Genomic DNA, 27,370 nt, shown 5'->3' with positions numbered 1-27,370 from the left:
CTAAAGTTTTTGTTAGCATGTTGCTAATGTACTGTTAAATGTGGTTAAAGTTACCATCGTTTCTTACGGTATTCACAGAGATATTTTCATTTTTAAACACTTGCAGTCTGTATAATTCATAAAGGCATCTTCATTCTTTATAAATCTCTCCAACAGTGTGTAATGTTAGCTAGCTTTAGCCGCAGCATACTATCAAACTCGCGGGGAGCGCGAGCATTTAAAGGGGACACATACTGAAGCGGCGCATTTTTAACTCCCTCGAGTCGGCGATACCACCTCGTTTTTTTCTTGCCAGTGTGAAAGAGACTCAAAATACTCTGTCAATGTTGCACATACAATTAAGAGTTATACACCATTTTAATCTGTGAAATATCTTCTTTTATTTGTGTACACTGAGAGTAAAAACAAAATGTTGTGCTTTTTGTAAAATAAAGAAAACTAACATGATGCGTGATCTGTCGTCTCCCTCTGAACAAAGTCCAATCTGATAGTTCTCAGAAAATGAACGAATGCATACTAATGAATACTAATCACAAAAAATTAAACTTATGTCTAAAGAAATGTTGAAATGTCAGGTTTTAAATCGTGTAATTCAAATCGAAAACAAAAATTCTCTGTTTATGTAATCTGTATGAAAAGAGACACATCTCAGTTGCCCGTAATTCAACTCATTATCCGCTAATGCGGCCATGCCTTTTATTATGGATTTACATATTTGATATAATGAAATACTTGATTTATATGCTTGCAAAAGACTATTTTGTCAGAATACAAGGCTGCTTTTGATTGGATGTCAATGAACAAAGATGCTCTCTATAGCAATAGTTATGACATCTACCAGCAGGGGATAACTGGGTCATACTAACCAGTCACACTTGACCTTGTGTTTGTGCTTTACAAATCTTATGCTTTCAAAGCTAGCTTGCAATTGCTAGCCCCTCCAAAACTGCCTACTCTACCTTTAATGGAATGAGAAGCTTTCTGATCACAAATGTAAACTCATTTTCACCAAGTATCTTTTTAGCAGCATACATCAATTGCACCGTGAAATATGTAAAACTGTTATTAGCAGCAAATAGCCCTTTGATTCTGACTTAAAAGTGCATTTTTGAAGCATTTTTGTCTCTAAAATGCAGACACCACGACAAGTCAGCTGCATGGACATTCTCAAGTTGAGTTTGTTTTATATAAATCCTAATGTACGTTGGAAATGTGTATACACCCTTCACAGCCTTTTTTTTTTTAAGTGTCCTTAATGTTATTTCATGAAGACCCATGATTCACCTAGATCAACACCTTCCACTTAATGTAGTCAATATAGAAGCAGAGAGACAAAAAACACACAGGTACAGAGACAGACACACTCAAACACATTCTTTCTGAGTGAGGGAATCCAGCAAGTAGGATGATTAGAGGTGAGCTGAAAGAGAGGGAGACAGACTTGGTTGAGAATGAGGAGAAAGAAAGACACAGATAAAGGACATCAGGTGCCAGCGTGTGGTGTAGCTGGAACGTTTTCCGTTTCGATCGATGAGAATCCATTAAGGGGGCATCTGCTGTACCTTTGACTATTTGAACACACCACACACACGTGCAGACAAACGCCTGTGGACACAGACACATCAAAATGAGAATGAGTGAATGATACACGCCATCATTGATTACTGATGATGGCCAGCATAATAAGACAAATGAGAAGGTTTCAGCTGAGGTCCTTGCTGTTTAAATCACCATGGAGACATGTATTGACTAACCCTGGTGTTTGAGACCCTGGGTATCGGAGTCATGGTAATGATTCCACACTTCAAGAGAAATTGTCTTTAAGGAAAACGGGAGACAGAGAGCATTCTTCTGCCCCCGTTTCCTTCACGGTTAATGTCTCAAGCAGAGGTAGAAGATCAAAGAGAGAGACAAATGTTTCTAATATACTGCCGCTTCTGAGAGCACAACACAGCAGTCTTCCTTCAGTCTTATTCTGTCACCTTGGCAACTAATTGCATTGTTAAAAATTAGCATATTCAAATTCGCCAAATGTATCATGCCACATTGAGAGGCTGTGACACTATGTTAGTGGGATATGTTTCTTGCAGTACACCACAAAAAGGCACCTCTCCTCTCCAAACTCCTTTTATGCAGTGCTTAAAAGGCAATTCCTCAAACATTCTGGTTTGAGGTTTGAAGTTAAAGGTGCACTAAGTATGTTCTACCTCATTAAAACAGTCTGACACATAAATAAATGAATAGTACTTTTGAAAACTTTAAAATAATGCAAACTCCCTCACAATGACATAAAACTTTCAAGTGAAATCTACCATGAGCACCAAGGTTTAGTGATGAGATATAAATGCTTAAAGTAGAAAGTAAGTATGTGCTTCTGTAGAAACAGGGTTATTATCCTTAACCAAAACTACAATACTGTATAAATACTAAAATAACAGTGCAGAAATATATACATTAGTGCTGTCAAATGGATTAATCAGGATTAATCGCATAAAACATAACAGTTTGTTTACAAAATATATGTACATATATACTTATGCATATTGTAGCATCTGGAGCAATCAAACACACAATTGTAAAAGTCAATCTTCACAACATGCAGACTCCATACTGTCCCCCGATTCTGATCTGCTTGTAAACCCAATGTCACTGACAACAATTACGATCACAGCTACATGCTAATAAAATTATTTTTCTGTGGCCATGGAAAATATCCGTTCTGAAGAATTGATAGGCGATCAATACTGGGTGTTTGCTGGCCGAACAGATTAATTGATTGTAATATTGATTCAGCTACATCAAGTAAATTTGATTAACTGATTCAAATATTTATAATTAATTATAATGAGTTATGATTAATTATTCATATTTCCCTTTTGAGCTAATTTGATACAATATTATATATATACACGTATATAAGAATAATATAATAATATATACACACATATATATTATATAAACAACCTTTAATGTTAAATGTGATTGATTGATTTGACAGCACTCATACATACATAAACACACTCACACGAAATATATAGAAACAAAAACCAGAGAACCATGCCAAAAGAGCTCAGCACCAATTGTCCTTCCCATAAAGCATTGTGAAAGATGTCAGAGTCAGCTTTTCTATTCTGCAATAAACTTCTAATATACTGCATTTTATACTCTAACTGAATAGATACCATTGGTTGTATTGTACCAACTGATTCAATTGCATCTTTTGCAATGCTCCATTGAATACATTACCTCATAAAAGACAAGTACAAAGTACTGTACCTTTCTCAGATTATCAAATACTTTTTTGCTTCAAATCAAAGTTTGCAATGTAGTGATTCATCCCAGAGCTGGTTGATTTGGTTCACAGCTCAGAAGTCTTCACTGAATGATCTGCTGAAACCCCCTGTAGAGAAAAGAATACTTTCTGAACCAAGTATCAGTCTGTGTTTTGTCTCAGCCTTATTATTTTCTTTAGAAAATCCTATTAATGCTCTCGGAGCATTTTGATTACTGTTGTTCTCAGGACAACTGCAGGACTAAACCGTTCCAACATGACATCATCAGGCTCGAACACATTTAATTCTGTGGGCCGATTTTGGATTGTGTCATTGAGACCTGGTGTTAGTTCCATTGAGCCTGCCAGTTTTTCAAATATGCATGAAGGTGCACAATGTCGTAAAATGGTGAACCCTGCTGTGAATAAGTGCAATCTGACTGACTGCTGATAAGACACTGGCAGATGACAGGTGGCTGTCATCACCAATTACATGCTAGTTTAAGAGTGCTGAAATCTGCCGCGGAACAAAGAGAAGCATCAGGTGTGTGCCGGTGCGCTAACTGCATATCTGTAGCAGTAACTGAAGCTGCTTTGATTAGGATCGATGACCGTCTGTGGTTTCATTAAAAGCCAATCAGTAAATTCGATCACTGCCTTAGGGCCGGGTGATGCTACGCTCCTGCCTGGGTCAAAGATCAATTAGCACTGCACATCACATTGGTGATTCCTGCGTTAACCCACATCTCCATTCTGACTGGCCTAAAAATGCGTGTCCTCGGATATTAGCTTCCTCCCCAACGTTAGCTGGACTGTGTATCACTTTACCAAGTCCTGTATGCGTAACCGATCCCTCATCAGAAAGAAACGCTGTGGGTTCAGAGGCCAGCGTTATTTAGCTGAGTGAAAGAAGATGGATGAATTAGTCATGATACTGCAGATCGGGACTGTGACGCCACTGCATTTGATAAGACACAGGTGCTGCTTTCAGGAGAGGGTGTGGTAGCCTTGATTGGATTGATCACTTGAGATGAGTAATTGATGTTACTGGTGAGGTTCTCACCTTGGACCTGGAATGGGAGGAAAGATGATAAAAACAAGGAGAAAATGTCCATTATCAGGAAATGCTACATTTCTACACTGCAAAAAAATAAAGTGTCTTGTTTTCCATTAAAAATATCTAAAAATCCTTATTTTATCCTTGTTTCAAGCATAAATCGACGTTGATTAAATAGAATCTTACTTTTATAGAATGTTACTTTTGATTGGATGGAACAAAACCTAAACTAAATTGAACTGGATAATGATGTAGAGCTTATTGAACTGAGTTGAATTAACACTGATTAACGGCACTATTGCCTTCTATAGAGTTGCTTATTGCTAAATTAAGCTTGTTTTATAATGTGATGAACTTTGCACTTTTATTGAACTAAACTAAGTCAACATTGACCTGACTTGAGATGAATAATGGCACTATTTTCTTCTGTAGAGCTGCTTGAACTGAGTTTGTTTCTAATGAACTTTGCAACATTCACAGTTATTGAACTAAATTGAATCAACATTGAACTAAATTGAGTTGAATTATGACACTTTTTGAGCTCCTTTCCATTCATTTCATAACTGAAGAACTTTGTAAAATACTGTTATTTTCTTGTTTATTACTGTAAAGCTGCTTTGAAACAATCTGTATTGTATAAAGTGCCATAAATAAATGTGACTTGACTTAAAATGAGAAAAAAACATGGGGAAAAAAAGAAAAAAAAAAAACATGAAAATGAATATTTTACTAGGAAATAAGACAAAAATACTAATAAAGAAGATACAGGATTGAGTGACATGTCAAGGATTCATGTGGAACGTGTATTCAGCTGTGATCTTTTTGTCATTCTGTATTTCAGATGTTTTTCATCTTCCAGAATGTCACATCTTTAGTTGATTGAGATGTTTATGTGTGTATTTGTGTAATGGGGTGAATAAAAACTGGGGTGGTAGGTCTCCTCGACTGAGGACGGAGAAGGAAGAAAAATCGCGTCTGGATCAGAGTGGTGGTGGAGGAGGAGTGGCCTAGTTTCTTCAGCAACCTACTTACAAACTTCAAAACTTAAACGGGCGGTGGAATTCAGATGAGCTGATGAATCCTTTAGGAATGTTTGTGGCTGAATCTATGCCAAATGTTAGAGTGTGTGTATATGTGTCTGAACATCTGAAATTAAGCCAATCGCCCCAGAAACTGACACTTTCCTGGAGCCGAGCAGGTGGCGAGTGTAATTCAGTGTGTGTGAGCTACCTTAGGGTTTAGCTCCCTTTAGCCAGAGTACCTACATGATGGAGTCTGTCAGGCCTGAACCCACAGTACAAACTAGGAATGTCAAAAGCGGTACTTCACTTCCAGTTTCAGTAGTTCAGTTCCAGTTTCTTTCTATAGCTTCGTTAATACTGAGTACTGACAGAATTCAGTACCTGCACCTGTACCTGTATCTTTACTTAATATCCTAATGATTTTTTGGCATAAAAGAAAAATCAACAATTTTGAAATATATTAAAAAAATAAAAATATATTAATCATAACATAATATATAACAAGATTATCAATAGAATATTTTTTTTTTCTGTAACACTTTTCACCAAAAAATATTCCATAGCAGTTTTATGAAGAATATTGCCCTTAAAAAGTAAACATTACATTTTTTACAGAATTATATGTACAAATTATTTACAAAATCTTGCATTCAGCACATGTAATTAATATTTTAATTATTAGTTAACTTTTTTTGTTTGTTTTTTTATAGACCCTCAGCGTTTCTGGACTCCAGTTTGAAAACCCCTAGTTTAACTGACAGGCTTTCTATTGCCTACAAGCACATTGGTAATGTGTCTGAAGTGAATGCAAACAGGCGAAACACAAAAATTCAATATGTGTCAAAATATTGAATCTGTGCAATGAGCCTTGCGGTGTAAACACAGCTTAATGACCTGCTACAGTCTGTTATGTTGTTTATATTAATCAAGAACAATATTGATGAGAAAAAAGAAAACCACCCACGCATGAGTCTTGAACACAAAATTAAGGCCTAAAGACAAAAAGCAACTGATGAAAATCATGAAATTTCACTGGTTTTAGTATCAACTACTGAAATATTGGTATCGTGACAACAACCCTACTACAGGCTCTTGATCAAAAGCTCAATAATGCATGTGAAGCCCCACAGTTGGTCCAGTTCCTCACAGAAGCGGAGGCTGTTTACGTAGAGGAGATTGGTGGTATGAATTCTGTTTATTCAGTGGAATCCTTCTGTGCACATAACAGCAGATTTGCTGGTGAATGAACTGAGCTAATCTGCCGTCGAATTGTTGTTTCAGACATCACTGGGGCTCTTGAAATTCGGAGGGAATCGTGGCTCCAAGCGGGTCACACCGACTCACCGTGGGAGGTGGATCTGAAAGCATGAGGGGGTGGGAAGAGGGAAATAAAGGATTGAGGAGGATGGGACAGATGCAGAGCTTGAGATGTGAGTGGGATGAGAGTTTGGGTTTGGGAGTTTGCGTGTTGTGTAACAGCAGTCGGGCTGTAACGTACAGCGCGCTAACTGTGAGTCTGTGGCCCACAGCGCTAAAAGGCTAATGACACGCTCTCCATGCTAACGACATCCCTCTTCTCATTACTATGCCAGTGGAGTCGCAGTTGCAATAAAAACAGTCAAATCAAGCGGTCGTCAAGCATGACAGAAACTGTATGTGACTGCTTGTGTTAAAGAGACTCTAACGCCATGTGACTTTCAGATTTTTCCCTTTATGACAGCTGCAACAGATCCTGGGAGGTTTTGTAAAGATTACAGACTCATGAGACTCTGAAACAGAGAGTTCGGCATCACGTTTGTTACAATGTCCTCTGATTTCTCCTTTGATATGCTGGGCAGTTTCATGGACAGACTGGTTCAGTAGGGCAAGGAACAAAACTATTGATTTGAAAAGGTTTGACTCATCCTGCACATGTATAAGTGTTTCTGCACTACTACTTCTCTCATTAGTTCCAAATATGTCCTTTTTGTTCAGTTCCAATTTATAATTAATGTGGATGCTGTTTTTGTTGTTGTTGTTTTTTTAGCCAATCGTCTGAGCTGTAATTGCCATGTGACTAATCACCCTGGAGCTGCAATATATTTACTTCATGACAGAGCCCCGGACATGCTGGAAAAAAATGGTAGGCTAAATCATGCGCACTATTTACTAATTCGTTCCCTCGATTTACTAAAACATGCGCACGATTTACTACTTCGTTTTCTCTCGATTTACTAAAACGTGTGCATGTTTTAGTAAATGGTGCGCACGATTTGGTAAATCGAGGGAGCGAATTAGTAAATTGTGTGCATGATTTAATTTTTTTTCTTGCATGTCATGTGCGGGGCTCCATACTGATGACACCACAAGATACCAAAAAATACCAAATCCAGTATCACTCAAATGTTTGAGATCAGTACGATGTACAATAAATACAACATTTATAAGATTACAAAAGATTTCAATTTCAAATAATTGCTGTTCTGTTGAACTTTCTCAAGAGTTTCCACAAAAATCTTAAGCCGAACAAATGTTTTCAGAATTGACAATAATGAATAATGTTTCTTGAGCATCAAATCAGCATATTAGAATTATTTCTGTGACACTGAAGACTGGAGTAATGGCTGCTGGATTTTTTTTTTAAAAATATATTAAAATACAAAACAGTTATTTTAAAGGTGCAATATGTAATATATTTGCAGTAAAATATCCAAAAACCACTAGGCCAGTGTTCTATATTTTGTTCACTTGAGTACTTACAATAGCTAACTAGCTAACTATTTGTAAATCGTGCGAAAATTGCAATTTTAACCAAGGCTCCGGGACGTGTGAGGAGTCGCCTGTCATTGCATCATACCCGCGTTACCTTCGGTTTCCGGGTTTATTTTGTAGAAATCATGGAAATACCAAAGACGCTTTAATATATTGCATGTTTTGATAGACAAGGGAACATCTGTTTTGACAAATTTATAGATAGAAAACTAATTGTTGTTATATAGCTCAACACGTTTAGTCTTATTGTTAAAATCTAATTTTCTTGATTTTTTTTGTGAGTACCACGCTTTACCATGCCTCAGAGAAACACTATTTTGGCAAGTAGCTAACATACTATAATCAGATGCAGCTTTATTTTTACTAACAGTAATAAAGAATTTTCTCCATCATACAATACGTTTTAAAAATGAATTGCATGCCATTTATCAACACAAGCCATCCAGCATTTAATATGATATTCTAAAATCGATCTAGCTTACTGCAGTGTGTCTCAAACAAGTGTGTCACAGCAGTGACGTTATAACATTATTTTCAACACTCTCAAATGTATCTAACATGATAAACAGAACTGTGTTACCTCATACTCATGACCAGAAAAGCGGAAGCAACATCGGCAACTGTGGCATAATAAAAGTCCCACTGCTCGTGAGGCATGTATTACGCAATCGCTCCAGTGGCCTCGTTCAGCTCCCACAACACTCGGTCCTGCTCTGCTTCATACTACAGTAATGTTAATAATCGTATTCATGAACATGATTTCTTCCCGAGTCCTATCCCAGTTCTTTTTCAATGGCCGTTGAGGTGGAGACCACATTATCCCAAGATTCCGCTCTCAAACCTGGTGTCATACTGCACCTTTAAATTGTAAAGATATTCCACAGTATTACTGTTTTGATCAAATAAATGCAGCCATGATAAGCATTAGAGACAAAAAAAATGCTTACTGACTGAAGCTTTTAACGTTTTTTAACCTCTACTAAAATATAATACTTACAATTTATTTATTGCCTGCAAATAATTATTCCATTAGTATACACAGTTAACATTGTGCCCCCAAAATGGTTATAACATCTATCAGCTTGAGTCTGGACCAACCACCATTATTGTGCTTACACAGACACAATAAATGATAATGTGAGCAACTTCTCTGTGATCCAGAGAGTTAGGCTGAATCAGTCCCTTGATGTCAAGAAGAGCAGAGCTCCTCATTAGCTCTATAAATGAAAGACTTCAGTGAAATCTCTAAACAAACACCTAGCTCTAGCTTCAGTGTACTAGCGTGTGGATACCTTTGCTTTGACAGTCAAAACAACCAACACTCATTTGTTTCTCTCTTTTGTTTCCACTCTTCCATTTCAGTCAGATCCAAAGCCGATATGAAGCTGTGGAATAAATAGATAAGCAGACATGCAGATGTGGTATAAACCTCAGTAGGCTGACACATTTCAAGATCAGAGAGGAATGTAGAGAAAGCAGAAAAAAATATTGTGTGTGCAGTGTTTTAAGAGTTTTTACTGTCTGATGCAAGTTATTGTATGTGTGTGAGCTGGCATTTTGCATACTGCGAATGATTTTAATTACAATCGATAAATGGTAGTGGATCTCATTGTCTAATGTGAGATTCAGCAGAATGAATAAAGGTCAAAGCCTTGATTACAAATACTATTAAATCTCTTACAGCAGCCCTAATCAGAAACCTCAAATACTTGAAGTGTCTGTGTGTATTAAGTGAGACATTAGATAAAACAACCTACTCGCACCAGCCGCAAGCGCCTGCACGTCTATTATTCACATCAAAGAGCATTTTCTTTTGAGCATATGCACACATACACAAAAGTAAAAAATCCTTAACCAATTTTCTCATTTAGCTGAATTACAAATGCCTCTTTGAAATGCAGTTCTCTGTGATATTATTTCTGAGCAATGAAATTCAAAATTAACTACTTTAATATGACATTTATTTATGTTAGAAAATATGCTACTGAAACAAAAACTGAATTATGTTGTTTGTGTTAACATATCCAATCCCGGCATTTGAATATTTCATACAGACACCAATTACAGCTTTTGTCTTTTGGGGTAAACACACTGTTCAGGTGCGATTCTTCTCACGAAGTGATTCGCTTCAGGTTGTTGAGGTTAGATGGTCCAAAATACACTTCCTAATAATTTGCAAAAGTACTAGACACAGACACACACATTTGTCTTCACAGATCAAAGCAGAATGAGAATAAAGAATTTACTCATGAATACACACAGCCATTTAGAAGTAAGCCGTAATCCTTAACACAGTCCAGAGGGAGCTTTTGTTGGGCCTGTAGTTTGTGTAGTCAGAGCTGTTAAGCCCTCTATCCTGCTGGGTGTTTAGTTGTGTCTTTTTTTGTGTGTATCATCTCTCTGTGTCCCAGATTGTATTGTGTGTACTTCTATACAGTGTATATTGCATTTGTAAAAGTGTAAATTAGTTTAGATTATATAACAGGCTGTGAGATATCTTGCTCAGAAATATTCCCACGTGGGCACGATCCAGTCCTCTTCGAATGACACTCTAATCGACTCTTGAAATGAGTTTCGGAAAGTGTTAAATACGCCTCCAAAAATAAGACAAATATTAGCTTTGACACAGATTCCTGAATAAGCCCTTTCTTTCTCCTAGTGTTGACAAAGAGTTATTTGAATCATCCCTCATCGACCTTCAGCGATTAAACTCTTCAGCTGTCAGACTGCAGGGCTTTTCTGTGAATCAAAATTAACTATTTTATTTGATAGCACTGGTGCTCCCAACTTCAAAAAGTTAGGAGCACTAGCAAACATTTAGGAGCACCCACCGAAATTAAGGAGCATGCACCACAACTAAAATGTATATACTGTATAATAAACAGATTTCTTTTTTTTTTTTAAAAACACCACTTTTTTTTAGAGAAATTAGAAAAGTAGAGATGCACCAATCACGATTTGGGCCAATTCTGATACCGGTTACCATTTTCTCCTTTGTTCAAGCAAATTTACTTGCTCTATAACAGGCCAAACTGGTCTTTAACAACAACAAAAAATCTGTAGCTATTTGAAATTTGATCCAAACAAAGATGCTACATACAGCTTGAGCGGTTATTTTTTATTTAGATTTAATTATAGGATTTAACCCCTTAAAGGGGTTCACCCAAAAATGAAATTTCCTTCATTAACTAATCACCCTCGTTACAAACCCGCAAGACCTTCGTTCATCTTCGGAACATAAATTAAAATATTTTTTGGTCTTTATCAAAAATATCTTAATTTGTGTTCCGAAGATGAACAAAGGTCTTGCTGGTTTAGAACGACATGAGGGTGAGTACTTAAAGGATTAGTTTGCTTTCAAATTATTTTTTTCGGATAATTTACTCACCCCCATGTCATCCAAGATGTCCATGTCCTTCTTTCTTCAGTCGAAAAGAAATTAAGGTTGTTTTTTTTTTCAAAAAGCTTACGCTGTATGTCCATTTTTTTTCCGTAAGTAGAATAGGGAAGGCGTAGGAAGTACAGCGTAAGCTTTTTGAAGAATACAAAAGTGTGGTTTTGGCAGAACCAGTTGGAAGGTGATCATTTGATTATATAAAGCATATACATTTCCATTTTTTTTTGAAAATGACCGATGGTTTCACTAGATAAGACCCTTATTCCTCGTCTGGTATCATTTAAAGCCCTTTGAAGCTGCACTGAAACTGTAATTTTGACCTTCAACAGTGGAGGCCATTGAAGTCCACTATAAGGAGAATTTTTGAGAATGTTTTCCTCAAAAACCTTAATTTCTTTTCGACTGAAGAAAGAAGGACATGGACATCTTGGATGACATGGGGGTGAGTAAATTATCAGGAAAATTTGAAAGTGAACTAATCCTTTAATGACAGAAATTTCATTTTTGGGTAAACTAAAGCAAAAACAGAATGGTCTGACTTTAGATTTGTTAAATTACACTACATAAGACACCTGCACTAAACAAAAACAGCAGACAGCAGAGTGAATGCAAATTCACTCTCTAACAGTAGGTGGCGCTTATGGAACATCATTGGTTTCTTTGGGTACCGCTGTACACAAAATTAGCACTGCACTTATAAACACTACTTTATAAAGAGATAAGAAGAAAGGAAAATGCCATTGAAACATATCTGAAGACAGTCAGTTCCCTTCAGAGATATACATTCATATAAACCCCCATCCCCAATTATTCAGTTCATTTCACATTTATTTGGATAGCGCTTTTCACAATACATATCGTTTCAAAGCAGCTTTACAGAGAATGTCTTTCAACATTACAATTTAAGAATGCAGTTAGCAAATAATGTAATAATTTAGGCAATTAATTTACAATCACTGTTAGCAGTTTAACTGAAGGTAGAAGCAATGAGCTCCTGGAAAAATGAATTACATATTAACAATAATTAGGATATGTAGAAATTATGGAATGTGCATGTTGATCTAGATGATTCCGTCTTCTGAAGTCCTTGCAGGAGTTGGCGCCGTCTCTTCGAAGGTGGTGGTCAATTATATTTTTCTTCTTATATTTCACGCATTGTGAACCGTGAGCTTGCTGTGCCTGGTACAGTATTTTCTCTGTTGGCACAACTGTGTTCTTCTCTTTGCGTCTGTCTTCATTAAGTGTTCCCTCTCTGGTCTGTTAACGTCCTGTTTACAGACTTCATAATATTTTCACACAAATGACATTTTGGGAAATGATTGCAGTGCAGATTGTGTGCAAGTCCGATTGCTGATCGTGTTTGGAGCAAAAACTGGGCTGGTTCTGGTTTATGGCCGTAGACCGGTGCACGTCTAGAAAACAGGTTGCACCACAAAGGATAATTTGCACTCGCACAAATACTCCCAAATATATTTTGAGGCCGCTTAGATTAAATATCAGGAGTATATGTGACCAAAATGGAATTTGGAAAATCCAAATGCAATTTTGAGCCTTGGAATGTGTACAGCATTTACTTCGCCTTTTCCCCCTTTTTGGAGTAGAGCCCATTAACCAGGGCTCAACAGGCATCTCTGTCTTGGGCTTTCCTCTCAACCTTGTTCCAGGTGTAACCCATATTTTTGCAATCTGCCTCAAGATCTCAGTGCCAAGTGTTTCTTGGTCTTCCTCTTTTACTTTTTTCTTGAGGATTCCAGGTCAGGGCTTGCCTGGTGATGTTTGATGTAGGCTTCCAGAGGGTGTGGCCAATCCAGTGCCTCTTTTGTGATCTTGGGCTGGGAGCTGTGATGTTTTGTGCCACAGGTTGCTGATTGCTGATGGTGTTTGGCCAGCGGATTGGAAGGATTTTTCTTAGACAGGTGTTTATGAAGGTCTGGACTTTGTTGATAATGTTTGCATTCATCCTCCAGGTGTCAGCTCCATACAAAAGGATTGACTTGACATTGGTATTGACAAGTTTGATTCTGGCTTCCAATGTCAGGTCCTTGGAGTTCCAGATTTTCTTAAGCTGGATGAAAGCAGCTCTGGCTTTAGCACCCTTATTTAAAGGGATAGTTCACCCAAAAATGAAAATTCTGTCATCATTTACTCACGCTCAAGTTGTTCCAAACCTGTATGAATTTATTTGTTCTGCTGAACAAAAAGGGAGATATTTTGAAGAATGTGGGAAACTGAACAGTTCTGGGGCACCATTGACTTCCATAGTGTTTTTTTTTCCTTACTATGGAAGTCAATGGTGCCCCAAAGCGGCCTGGTTACAAACATTCTTCAAAATATCTTCCTTTGTGTTTAGCAGAACAAAGCAATTTATAGAGGTTTGGAACAACTTGAGGGTGAGTAAATGATGAATTTTCATTTTTGGGTGAACAATCCCGTTAAGGAAATGTTCCAGGTTCAATACAGCTAAACTCAATCGGCAGCACTTGTGGCATAATGTTGATTACCACAAAATTTAATTTAGACTTGTCACTCCTTTTCTTTAAAAAAGCAAAAATCTGGGTTCCAGTGAGGCAATTACAATGAAAGTGAATGGGGCCAATCTATAAATATTAAAATACTGTTTCAAAAGTAAATCCACAAGATGCAAGCAATATGGTTTGATTTTAATGTTCAAGTCAAGAATGTCTTTACAGCTCAAAAAATACACCAATTTTAACATGAGAATTAATGTAATTTGTTTCATAAAATTATAAGCTTTACTTTTCCTTAGGGATGTACCAATGCCATTTTTTAAGGACCGATACTTTTTTTCTGGTACTCGCCTATACCTATACATTTATTAATCTCTCTCTCTCTCTCTCTCTCTCTCTCTCTCTTTTTTTTTTTTTTTTTGGTTATGTTGCAGTTTTCCAAGCACAACACAGTGAGACTAGCTTCTTTATTATTACTCTAATGAAAAAAGTAATCAGTTTTATTATTTTTTAATTTTTATTATTATTTAAGGTGCTCTAAGTGATGTCACACGTTTTTAGGCCAAAACATTTTTTGTCACATACAGCAAACATCTCCTCACTATCTGCTAGCTGCCTGTCCCCTGAACACACTGTAAAAAAAAACGTGGTCTCTGTAGTCGCCACAAGCTCCGAAAACGACAATAAAAACAAACTGGTGCAGCCTGGACCACGAATCATAATAAACACGCTCCAGCCAATAACCGACAAGAATGATTTTAAATGCTCGTTCATGACTGTTTCAGGAAGCATGGAGGGGAGGGGGAGGAGGAGGAGGAGGAGGAGGGAGGGTCTAGCTAGCCTCTGTTTTGTTTAACAACATGAACGTCAACAGGAAGTTACTTCACCCAGGATCGCTTAGAGAACCTTTTAAAGAACAAAAAATTCACAGTGTCCAATAACCTTCAATGGTATAATTGTTGTTATATAAAAAGAAATTTACAAACAATACAACAAATACTATAGAGATACAAATCAAATAAACTTGTTTTTCAGATACAGTAGGTTTATTTACCATGTATATATTTATTTAACATCTTTTGTTGTTTTATTAACATTAATGACAAATATAGGCTACGGTCCCTTTAAGACTGAATCCATGGATACTGACACATACCTTATCCTGTTTTCACCCAAATGTTTACGTCGACTTAAGCCATAACCGACTGTATTTACATGAGATACTCCACACAGTGGACATTTTGACAACTATGTGTGTATTTGACCATTCAGGCGCGAGGAGAACTGATCGCGCGCTGTCTGAGAGAACTGGGATCGCGTGCAAGAAAGAGAGAGAGCGCGTGCGAGAGACAGAGAGAGCGCTTCTGGTCTGTGTCATTCAGCGTGATTCTGCCTATCTCTCCTTCACTAATCGATAACGAATTGTGATTGAAAGCATGCAGTTCGCAATGTGTTGGTTGTCATCATTAATTTTTAAGTATTTCCACACCTCTGAGGCTGACATTGTTTCTGCTGCTGCCGTCGGTGTCTCTGCACGAAAAATTATGTCAGTTACGTCACGTGAGGTATCAGTCTTTGATATCAGGGGTATTTTTACAAGTAGGCCTACGAGTACAAGTACACGAGCTTGTTATCGGGCCGATAGCGATACATCCCTACTTTTCCTTCAATTCCCTTCTATTAAGCACTTAACCTTAATTTTGTCTGTCGATTGAGCTTAACTTGTATTGAACCATGAATACTTTAACTGCTTTCACGACCCACAACAGCACTGCATTCTAATGCATTCTCATTTTGATTATTATTTTGAGACACTTAAATTACAACTTCAGTGTCTCTTTACAAATCCTAGGCTGGCTGCATGTTTTCTGATTGTGTTTGATTGAATTGTGCCTCACTCACACAAAACTAATTTAATGAAAGAACAGGATTATCCACTGTTAATTAAATCCTCACTGGCAGTGACTGCATGAATTAGCTAAAAAGAAAACTCTTGTAGTTCTGAACATCTGCACATATGAATTTAATTTTCAGTGCATACATGTCTATAAGATACGGTTATGCTTACATCATTTCCATTCCACCAGGTGCACCGGTCTTATTTTCTCGCTTGCTTTGTGGCTGTATTCCATCAGAATCCAATTACTTTAGTCTGCATCTTTTTAAACTAATGTCTTCCTTTTTCCTAAAACCACCTTGAACCATCCAATTTGTTTGAATAGTTATTTGGTCAGCAACCTTATCTTAAAAAAAAAGTTTTTTCACTCCTCACTGCCTGAATTCAGATGGCAGTCCATCACGCAAACTGAGGAAGATCTACAGTGGTGCGTGTAATTGTATTTCCATTTTAAATGACTGTATCGAATTGTATTTGATGTCCTTGAAATAGCCAGGGCATTGGATCGAGGGATTTAACTGCTCTAATTTAAACATCTTAAATTACTTTCTCGTTCTCTGCTGGCTTTGGCTCCTGTTTTGTACAGTTAATCTCTTTTTTAAAAAGATGATAATCACAACATGCTAATAATATTGGCCTCATTTTGAGGGACATTATCCATTTATACCATTTATTCTCATTTATACAAAGACTTTTGTATCCAAACAAATGGCATTGGGACAGACTTTATAAACAAATCAACTGACAAACAAATGGCTCTGCAAACAAACAGCTTTCTAAATAAAAGACTTTCCAAACAAACAGCTTTTGAAATGAAACACTTCCCAAAAACACAGCTCTCTAAATAAAAGACTTTCCAAACAAAGCTTACTAAATAATAAAAAAAAACTCTCAAAACAAACTTATTCATGCATAAGTTACTCAAAACAAAACATTTTCTGAAAAAAAAAGATAAATAAAAGACTTTCCAAGCTGTTTTCAAAATAAAAGACTTTCCAAACAAACAGCTTTGCAGACAAATGGCTCTTTATACAATTGGATGTAAAAGTCTCGTCCCACTCACGCCTCTGTACCCTCCTGCTTCAATAATCATTTATTGCATTTACAATCTGGCATCTCTAATGTCAGCATCACAATAATTTTCCTGCTTTGTCTACAGGGTACTATTAGGTGGCATGTGGAAGTGCCAATATGCAGTAAAAGCATACAAATATTTTTAGTAAGAGTTTGCGATTATTCATTATTTGGAACGTAATAATAAAAAACAGATGGAATATAATTATTACTAGGAGCTTGAGATGTGTAGGTGTAATATCATGTATCTGTCTGCTTTTTTTAATGCTGCTGGTCTGTTAAATAAGAAAGAACATGTGTAGAAGCAGGTTGTGCATATTTCGATGACTAATGTCTCTATTTCTTGCTCTTTCTCTGCAGGTATGGAGACATGGTCCCAAAGACCATAGCAGGGAAGATCTTTGGCTCCATCTGTTCCCTCAGTGGGGTGCTGGTCATCGCTTTGCCTGTTCCCGTCATCGTTTCCAACTTCAGTCGCATTTACCATCAGAACCAGAGAGCTGACAAGCGTCGGGCTCAGAAAGTTCAGGTCTGTGGAGCTTAAAACTCCCCGAGGGGCATCGCCTCCTCTAACCAGAGCAGCTTTGGCGGAGAAGCAGGTCACTAGTGTTTACCTCTGAGTAATGCTCCTGTTAAATTACATCATTTTCTTTTCCATCTTATGCTAAAATAAAGAGAAGTGATAGTTTTTGTTGTCCCAAGGGCAGTTTTGAAGGCTATTAGTCAAGGGTGGAGAAAGGCCACAGGGTTTGTGAGTAAAATCAGGTGACAAGATATCTTTCCCCTGTGGTGGTACCATGGTACAATGATGGTATTAGATGGTAACTATGATAGTAACTAGATGGTAACTAGATGGTAACCATAAGATGGTTACTATGGTACTCTGATAAACACCACTGCTCAAAAGTTTGAAATGTTCAAAAGTTGTCATTTATAATCATCAAAATGAAAATAAATAAACATTTGATATATATCAGTCTGTGTGTAATGAATGAATATAATATACAAGTTTCACTTTTTGAATGGAATTAGTGAAATAAATCAACTTTTCGATGATATTCTAATTATATGACCAGCACCTGTATTAAAACAGAAAACAGATCTTTTAAAAAAAGTTATGACAAATTTATAATATAACTGATTTAACTGAATTTTGCAATCAAATAAACATTGTTGGTGAGCATAAAAAAAAAAACCTAACCAACCCCAAACTTTTGAACGGTAGTGTACACACCATGGTACTGAATGATTACCATATACATTTACAACGGTAGCTCAAAGAATATCATGGTATATGTAATTTTTGGTCATTTTTTTGTTACTGTCAGGGCATTGATGTTCCTGTCCCAGCTTCACAATAAAAGACATAATCCTTCACAGTAAATCCCAAATCTACTTTTATTTTTGAAGCTTTGATATTCTCCTACAACCCGCCTCAGCTGCTCAGACTGTCTTCTCTTGCAATCGCCTGTTGTCTTACCATTGGTATTTTATGGTTCTTTATGTCTTTTCTCAGTTGATATCCACTCAGCCATATTGCTGTTCTTTTTCCTTGTCTGATGAATAAGGTTATTAAACTTGTTTGTTTCCGGGTGCATGAAGGATAATAGTACTACTTCACCATCCTTTTTTCATCCTCGTACGAAATAACACCTCTAACAAACAGCCTTAATGTTAAATTAAGCCTTTCTCTTCTCCCTAGGGGAATGAAGGGATGACCTGTCACTCGTTTAATGGCAGCATGGCGTCAAAAGATTGAGTCTAGACTAGAATGAGATCCCAGCAGGGTTACATGCCCTGCGTCTATCCATCTATCACTCCATCCCTCCCCGTCCTCCTCCGAAACGTCTCTATATCTCTCTCTGAAGGTTATTTAGTTTAGGCATAATTATCTGTTAAATCACCACAGGCCTCCCAGCTTGCTTTTGCTATGCTAATAATTGCGAATGTTACTGGAGATTAGCTTGATCGCAGAAAAACAACACCAAGGCCACTCCTATGACATCCTGTGTGTGGCGAGAGACGTCACCTCCTGCACTCAGTGATATGTTATGCTCGCAGTCATGGATTTAATGTATGCTAATGAGGAATTAATGTAAGCTTGGGTTTTGGGTGGGCTTACGGGGCCACATTGTCTCCGCAGGCAAGATTTCCACTGGCTTTAGCATTTTACTTAGTGTTAAATTAAAGTTTATCCAGTATGGCAGATTATTCCCCTGAATTCTTTGCGTTCACACTGCAGCAGTGCCCAGTCTCCACATTATCTAAGGTCGGATCAGCCTAAAAAGATATTAATGTGAATTTTCCGTCGCCAACCATTTTCTGTTCTTTCTCAGCACAGCCGCAGGGGAAGCGAGTTCAGTTTCAAGTCCAAACTAAAGCTGCCAGATGCGACCAAACCTCACAGGACCATCTTAAAAAAATGTGTTCTGAGTGTGTGTTTAAACACATCTACAGTTAACTAATAACAGAGTGGCATAAGTGCACAAACCTGCCTCAAGCCCCGAGTTAACCTCTACCATAGGAACAGCTGTGCTTACTGTCCAAAGGACATGAGAGAAAAAGAGTAAGACATAGTGAGGGAAAGAGAGCCAGGAGGGATGTTCATCCTAATGACAGTCCTTCCACAAATAGCTTGCCCAGACGAGACCTGTGGGGAGGGGTTTGTTTATCCCAGCAGTCACTTTTGGGAGGTGACCTTCCCCTGTCTCACCTGTTGTCCAGTAGCCAAAATACAGCACTGGTACTGCACCAAAACTGTGTTATACGTATTAATAGACTAGACATTATTACTGAAAAAAGCTTTCGAGTTTAATATTACAGCTCTAATATTAGTGTATGCATCATAGACTGATGTCAAATCCTTATGTGATGAACTGATAAAACTGAATTAGTGCTCAGTTAAACAAGTACAGTAAACAAAATGGCTGTGTGGGTGTTAGAAGTGCATTTATGTGGGTGTGTTTACTATTACCAACTACTAATTGTTGTTATGGCAGCATTATGAGGTCTTTATAAATATTTACTTAGAATATCATAATCATATTCATAATAATAACAACATCAACAGTTACATTTTTGAGTCACAATGTGGGCCAGATTTAAAGCTATGAGCTACATGAGTACTGTAAAGCAAGTTCATGTTGTTCCAAACTGGTTCTGAGATTTGATACCAGATTAAAGGGCTACTTAACTGACAACAGCAGTTCCTATATCAATATACTAACAAATAGAATAACATTCTTGTGCTCTTGTCATCTCTCATGTATACAGGTACAGGTACTCTACAAACAAAATGATACATGCAAGTAAAAAAAATTCTGCATCTGAGGTTATAAATATTGAGTATAAATTAAGGAAAATCAGCAACAGCGCATATTATATTTTTCTACATGTTGTTTTAGATCATGCATGCTTGTTTTGGTGAAGGACCCAAGTAGTTGACATATTCCTCAATCTTGCCGCACAGGTTCTTTATTCTGACACACAGTGCATAATTCCTTCATTTTTAGTTGAACTAATCTTTGAACTGTATTTAGTTTCCTTTATTTCCTTTATTATTTTTTTTTTTAGGCAAAATAATTAAAAATAAAATTCAAAGTGTTAACTCAAACTGCCTTGTTTGAGTTCACCGTGAAAGTGATGATATCGTAAGTCTATTCCAAACCTGTTGTGTCATTCTTGAGTGGATCAGAAAGGAAACTGCCCTTGTCATTCTTTTTCATCCAGTTACACTGAATAGGAACTGAAGCTTTCATGTTTCCAAAAGGACCAAAAAAGCACCAATAAATGACGTACACAAAGGCTAGGCTACATTATCTGGCAACATAAAACATAGCTAACATAAATGTTACGAGGAAGGATCGGAGAATATTTAATCCACAAATAAGCTACACTGTAAAAAAAAAATTGTTTTCTTTTGTCAAATATTATGTATTAACTAAAAATTTTAATTTCAATGAACTCAAAATTTTAAGGCAATCAGGTAACTTACTTTTTTAAGTTAAACCAAAAATCTACACCTGCTGTGGTGTTTCTTAGGCTATTTGTCTCTGATTTTGGTCTGTGTCATATCCTGTTGAAAAAGTCCCCGTTCGCCACTGGCATGCAGGGCTGCAGACTGTTGCTTTTTACTTTCATGTCCAGTCGGGTTAGAAAAGAACTCGGGTCTAATTTTATGGGGTTTGTCTCGAGTTGAGTTTATCTTTTTTTTTTTTATTATTAATTTATGCACGGTGGGTTCGGGTAAGAAGTAATTCGGGTTAATCACTTTTAGAGCACTACAGGGATTTCTAGAAGACTCTGCATTACGAACATTGCAGACATGACAGCTGGGTTTGATGCAGAACCATTGAAGTGAACGTCAGCTTAATGAAACTTTGATCAAAGTGTGGAAAGCTTCAGATTTTATACGTTAATTTCATCTTCCAGTGGCTCATTGTGTCTCACCTCACGAACATGCTGCAGTTTTTTTTTTTTTTTTAAGTGACTACAGAAAGCTGCATACACCTTATTAATAACTAATGCAAATATGCATAGCCAGAGGGCTAAAGAGAACAGACCATTTCCAAGACATCACACAATTCATTCATAACTGATCACTCCATCTCATTATGCTCAGACTCTCTCATAGTTGATCCAGAGGTCTGAGTTTTGTTCAAAGTTAGTTCAAGAATCAGAGTTTTGATCAAAGTTGGTCCAGTAATTGGGCTGCTTCATTAGTTCTGAGAACAGAACTTTGCTGTGCTACTTCAGTGAATGTTAATGACTTATTAATTCAGCACTTGCTTCACACACACAAACACACACACACACATAATGCAATTATGAACATGATCTGTGATTCGTTTTGGCATCTTTACTTAGTGGTGCATGCTAAGGCAAGGTTTTGTACAAAGACAAGTATTTCCACTCTAAATATTAAGCTTTAATTGATATGTCACTCGTCCGTTTATGCAACAGAAAAATCATACGGCTTTATAAGGAGAAGTGCTCTTACTTCTGATAGACAAAAAATCCCATAGACTTTTATTTAAAAAAAAAAAAAAAAAAAAAAAGGATCTCAATGCATATTTGGAGCTAACAACCTAGCAACAGCTGAAATCAAAATTGACCTTATTTATTTTGTTAGCTCAAATTGCTAGTTTTGTGGTGAACATTTCATCCGTGCAAGTCAATTCACACAAAAAAAAAAAATAGTTTGGCTTCATAATATTGTAATCGCTGAAGTAAAACTCTGCCCTCTATTCAATATTCAGTTTCACTTGGAAATACGTCACAGCACTGGAGAAAAGTCATTTACTACTTTAACAAAAGTCTACAAAATAACCCCTTAGAAACCACATAACAACCCTCTCACAACACTCTAGCATTGTAATTTTTTCTTTCTTTTCAAAATTGTATTCACAGCACTGACATACAACTTGTATCTGCTCTTTGTTGTGGACTGAACTACAGCAAACTCTGAAAGTAGAGAGATTTTGTTTAATTGACATATATAATCCACTTAAGCTTCCTGAGCTTCAATTTCTATGAATGTTCTTGTTTCACAGCTGTAGAAACTACAGTAAAGCAAAAGGATGTAGTACGTCACTGAACTGACTCACAGATTAACAGATCTGTTCAGGCCGTGCAGCTCTTTATATTATAGATCCAGGTATCATTCTCTACGTCACCCAGACAATGTAGGCTCATTTTAAAATTAAACTAAAGAGATGTAGCATGTTTTTACAGGTACTTTGAAATTACATTTTACAGCTCATGAGTTGTTCTTGTTTATAAAAAGCAGTGGTTTTCAACCGCAGGCCTAGTACGCCTTAGCAAACTTCCAATGGGGCCTTAAGATTACTTAAAATCATTAAAAATAGCAAATATTAAAATGAATAATTTAAAAAATTCATAAAAATCAAGATTTTTTTATTTTAATTCACTCCCTCAAAAAAAAAAAAAAAATAAGAAATAGGGTTCCTACAGCATTCTGCATATATGAGGCCTAATTTTAAAAGTGTTAAGACCTGGAAAAATCATGAAAATCAATAAAACTGTATAACTCCATGGGCATTTATATAATAAATGGAGCTCTAAAATATTTTAATCAGGTAGAAATTAAGAATAATCCTTATCTAGAACAGTCCTGTTCATACTTGCCTGAAATTGAATTTACAGAAGTTAGTTGTGTTGGGCCATCAGTTATTGGGTCTAAGAGTCAAGAAAGTTTGAGAACCATTGCCGCACAGAGACCTTGCACACTGAGTCTGAGGCGTATTAATGAATCCATTGCGAAAATATTCGCAAAACAATACGAAATGGAGTTTTCAAGCAGTAAGCACAATTTAGTTGTCCTCTCTTTTCTTAAAAAGAGTAAAAGAAAGAGGAAATTTTGGGTCCATCCAATGCCGAGATTCCGTAGAGAGGAAAGAGAGTTCCACCTCATCAAGGAGCTGCGTGATTATCCCGATTGATTCAGAGTTTACTTCATGATGTCAGTGGCTCAGTTTGATGCTTTGCTAGCAATACTGGCACAATCTGTCTTTATATTCTGTCTCTTTGTATTCCACACTTTGTTTGTCATACAGTGCTACTGCTTTGTGCTGTAGACGACGTGGATCAACTTGTCAGATGGCATTTGGGATCTTGGCGTTCGCTTGTACGGAGGCTCTGAATTGTCAAAACGTCTCTCAAAATGTGTACCACCGATGCGAAAAATACTTGAAATCGAACCTGATCCGATTTTTTTTTATGGCAGACGAACGTTTCGGAGGCAGTGTGTAATCGTGATTGACACAACATGAGGTTGTATATATTTTGGACGCGAATTTCGAACTCAGTGTGCAAAGACCTAAAGGGTGCATACTCTATTAAGGCAGGCGTAACACTGTGAGTTCGGACACTGAGAGGTCGTGAGGTTATGAGTCAGTTGATAGTCAACCTGATAATCCTTTCAAAGCAGCTGGTACACGGCACGACTGTACTGCATTGCAGCAATCGCATGAGCTTTTGCACTAAACATGCAGACTGGAGCTTTCAATATTGTTGCTCTAGCTTTGGATAGAAAAAAGAAAGAAAACAAAAAGAAAAGTGTGCAAATGATTTGGTAAAAAGCACAGAACAGCACAGCCAGCCATATACTGTAAAAAAAGATGGACGACACACTTCCACTGTAGAAATATGAAGCCAATGTCCAAATATGGTGCTGACATCTTGCGCTGATTACGTAGACTCTGAGTCTGTGTAATTTGATTGTTTAGTTTGTCTCACGTCCCATTAGATTACATGGAGAGGGTGGGGTTTATGACCTATACTGCATCCAGCCACCTGGGGGGCGATCAAAGCATTTTGGCTTCACCTGTGCGGCACACTTCGTTTCAACAAAAACAACTACATCTGCCATGTTGTCATTATCATGTGACCTGCCAGGATCAGTTGCGTCACTTCACCTCCATTCACAAGTCCTCTCCCATCGCCTCATGGGATAGTAAAGTGTCCATCAAATGCGCACTTCAGAATATCGCTGGAAGTAGTAGGTCATCGGGGTATTTTTTGCATACTATGAACTCAGACATACTACTCTACTGGCGTACTGTTTTTCTCATACTATATAGTAGGAAAGTATTCGATTTCGGATGCAGCGCTAGAGTGTGTGTGCATGTGTCAGTGTATTCGCACACTGTAGGGTTGCGAATATTCATAATATTCATAGATCTAGCCTATGTGACATGGTTGTGTATGATTTTGGTGGACAGCCTATGCACTGGTCAAAATTGGGCCAACTCCTCAGCATTTAAACATTTAAAAATTAATGGGAGGTCATCAAACATCAAAAATCGTACTGTGTACTACCTAAAGGGGTAGATAAGATATAGTACAAATGTATACTATTTAGGTTGTAAAGGTAAATGTTTTGGCCAGTTTCTCTGACTTTTATTGTAAGTATTTGTTAACTACTTTTTCTATACTGAATAGAAACTTTATTAGTCCAAACTTTATTAAAATAAAATCTAGGTTCTTATACAGTTATTTTATTGTATTCCCTGTAAAAAATGAAAAATGAATAAGATCAGTTTCATTTTCAATCTTTTGATCTTGAGGATGCATACTGTGCAAAAAAAAAATGTAAGTGCTTGATTAAATGCTTAGCCCAGTGGTGGGCCCTGAATTTAAGCGACAAGATAGTTCAACAAATGCAACCTTCTCACTCACTGCTAAAAATTCTCTGCATTGCTGTTCGTCGTTTCAGAGAATGAAGACAGTGCCTTAGCACACTGCGCACCGGTCTTTGGTGGTTTGCGCTAGAGCGAATGCTTCAAGCATAAACAACTCTTGCATGTCATAATCTAGACAGCATCCCTAGTAACAATTTCATTTACATGGGGAATTAAATACTTTGACTGATCGAATGAAAACGTGACCCAGAAACATGCAATACTTCTATTATATCCCATATAGCTGCAGTGTTAATATAACTGTGATAACTACAAATATTGGTAGGGATTGTTCAATAGTGACATTGGTTGGTACTTTGAACTTGTGTTCAAAGAAAATCTTAGCTGATTCTGCTACAGGGTAGAGATTGAAGGTATACTGCCCAGGGTTGCCTTCTTTGCCTTTTTCTATTCTGAATAAGAAGTGCATTTAAAGGGTTAGTTAAATTAAAAATGAAAATTCTGTCTTTAATTACTCACCCTCTTGTCGTTCCACACCCATAAGTTCTTCGTTCATCTTTGGAACACAAATTAAGATATTTTTGATGAATTCCGAGAGCTCTCTGACTTCTTCATAGACAGCAATTTAATTATCACTGCCAAGGCCCAAAAAGGTACTAAAGACATTGTTAAAATAGTCCATGTGAATACTGAGTCAGCATTCGGACGTAGAACACGGAAGCATCCTTACTACATCAACTGCATAGGAGACTGACAGGGAAGAGAAGAGACTTAAATAAACTATTTTTTTATTTGTTTGTTTTTTGCACAAAAAGTATTCTTGTCGCTTCATAAAATTAAGGTTGAACCACTGTAGTCACGTTGACTGTTTGAACGATGTATTTAGTATGTTTCTGGGCTTTGACAGTGGTAATTAAATTGCTATGGAGGAGTCAGACAGCTCTCAAATTTCATCAAAAATATCTTAATTTGTGTTCTGAAGATGAACAAAGGTACGACATGAGGGTGAGTAATTAATGACAATTTAAATTTTTGGGTGAACTAACCCTTTAAATGTATTGAATTTACAGTTGTAGTGTACTTCAAATCCCTATAAAAAATATATTTAAAAACAGTAGTTTGCAGATAAAATAATAAGTTTAAATGATTGCCAGCACATTTGGCAGTACTTATGTGCACTCAAAACAATTAAGCCTTTAAAAAAAAAAACCCTCTAAAGTTCAAAATAGAACTCTTAAGTTCAGCTAATTGCATTTAATATAAATCTAAACTATAATACATTTTCATTCAATTGCAGTGAATTAACATGGAATTAAGTGTCTAAAAACATTACATTCAGTTTGCACTTAAGTATATTCTTTTAAAGTATAATATTTCCATAATAAAAAAATAATGTGTACTTATTTTTCACAAAGGAAGGCCACAATCTACCCAGACTGACTGGAATAACAATAGCTTGGAAATAAAACATTTTATGCATTTTATTGCACATTATCATATTTCTGCTGAATACATAGTGTGAAAAATGTATAATTATTTCAAATAGGAACACTCTGATATGTGAATTGAAATGGGTCACGGATCACAAATTTGCCTCATAAAGGACTTCGCATCATTATATTCAGGACAGAATGAGAGATTGGCAAATAACAGAGGTCTTCTGGCCTTGCCAGTCACCACTGCCATAAAGTGTGTCACAGTGGGCTTTATAAAACTGTATGTGTATAACTAAAAATGTAATCTGTGAACTTGCTGCTTTGTTCAGTGTATCTGATCTCAGCACAGTGTGGTTAGAGTCGGCCGAGTCTTGAACAACTGTTCTCAGCAGCGCTATTCTGTGTCACATTGATAAAGAACCTCGTCATTACTGCGGCCTTTCCCCATCTCATGTTCTGCAGGGGCAGATCCCCAGGAAAAATGTTTCTCATTTTTTTTCCACGATAGCCGAAAATTGTTGCAGCATTTGTTGGAAACACAAACGGTCTCAGAGGCCCAAACTGATTCCATTATGTGATGGCAATCTCCTGTGAAAAGAGCAGAGTTAGCACTCCACTCACCCACAGGGACTTGTGTGTGTGTTTGTGTGTGAGGGTTTTAATGATGGTGTATGTTCTTTCAATCTGTGTTCAAGTGTGTGTGAGAAATTAATGAACATCAGAATACCGGTTTGATCTCGGCGAGGTCTCTGATGCAATTGAGACACAATTTGTTCCTCTTCAATAGTTTAAAAACAAACACACATATACAAACACTCATTTAGGGCTGTCACAA

General features: G+C 36.9%; 1 protein-coding gene across 1 annotated transcript in view; it reads left to right on the top strand.

The window, feature by feature from the left end:
- Window positions 1-27,370, top strand: part of kcnd3 (potassium voltage-gated channel, Shal-related subfamily, member 3) — a 120,275-nt gene that overhangs the window by 78,058 nt on the left and 14,847 nt on the right. Inside the window, exon 2 of the mRNA XM_067393768.1 lies at window positions 17,298-17,466. Within this exon, the coding sequence (XP_067249869.1) occupies window positions 17,298-17,466 (169 nt within the window). The remainder of the gene's footprint in view (window positions 1-17,297; window positions 17,467-27,370) is intronic.

This window comes from Chanodichthys erythropterus, chromosome 9 (assembly GCF_024489055.1).
Source record: "Chanodichthys erythropterus isolate Z2021 chromosome 9, ASM2448905v1, whole genome shotgun sequence".
Taxonomy (NCBI): domain Eukaryota; kingdom Metazoa; phylum Chordata; class Actinopteri; order Cypriniformes; family Xenocyprididae; genus Chanodichthys; species Chanodichthys erythropterus.
This window is presented reverse-complemented; position numbering and strand designations above follow the sequence as displayed.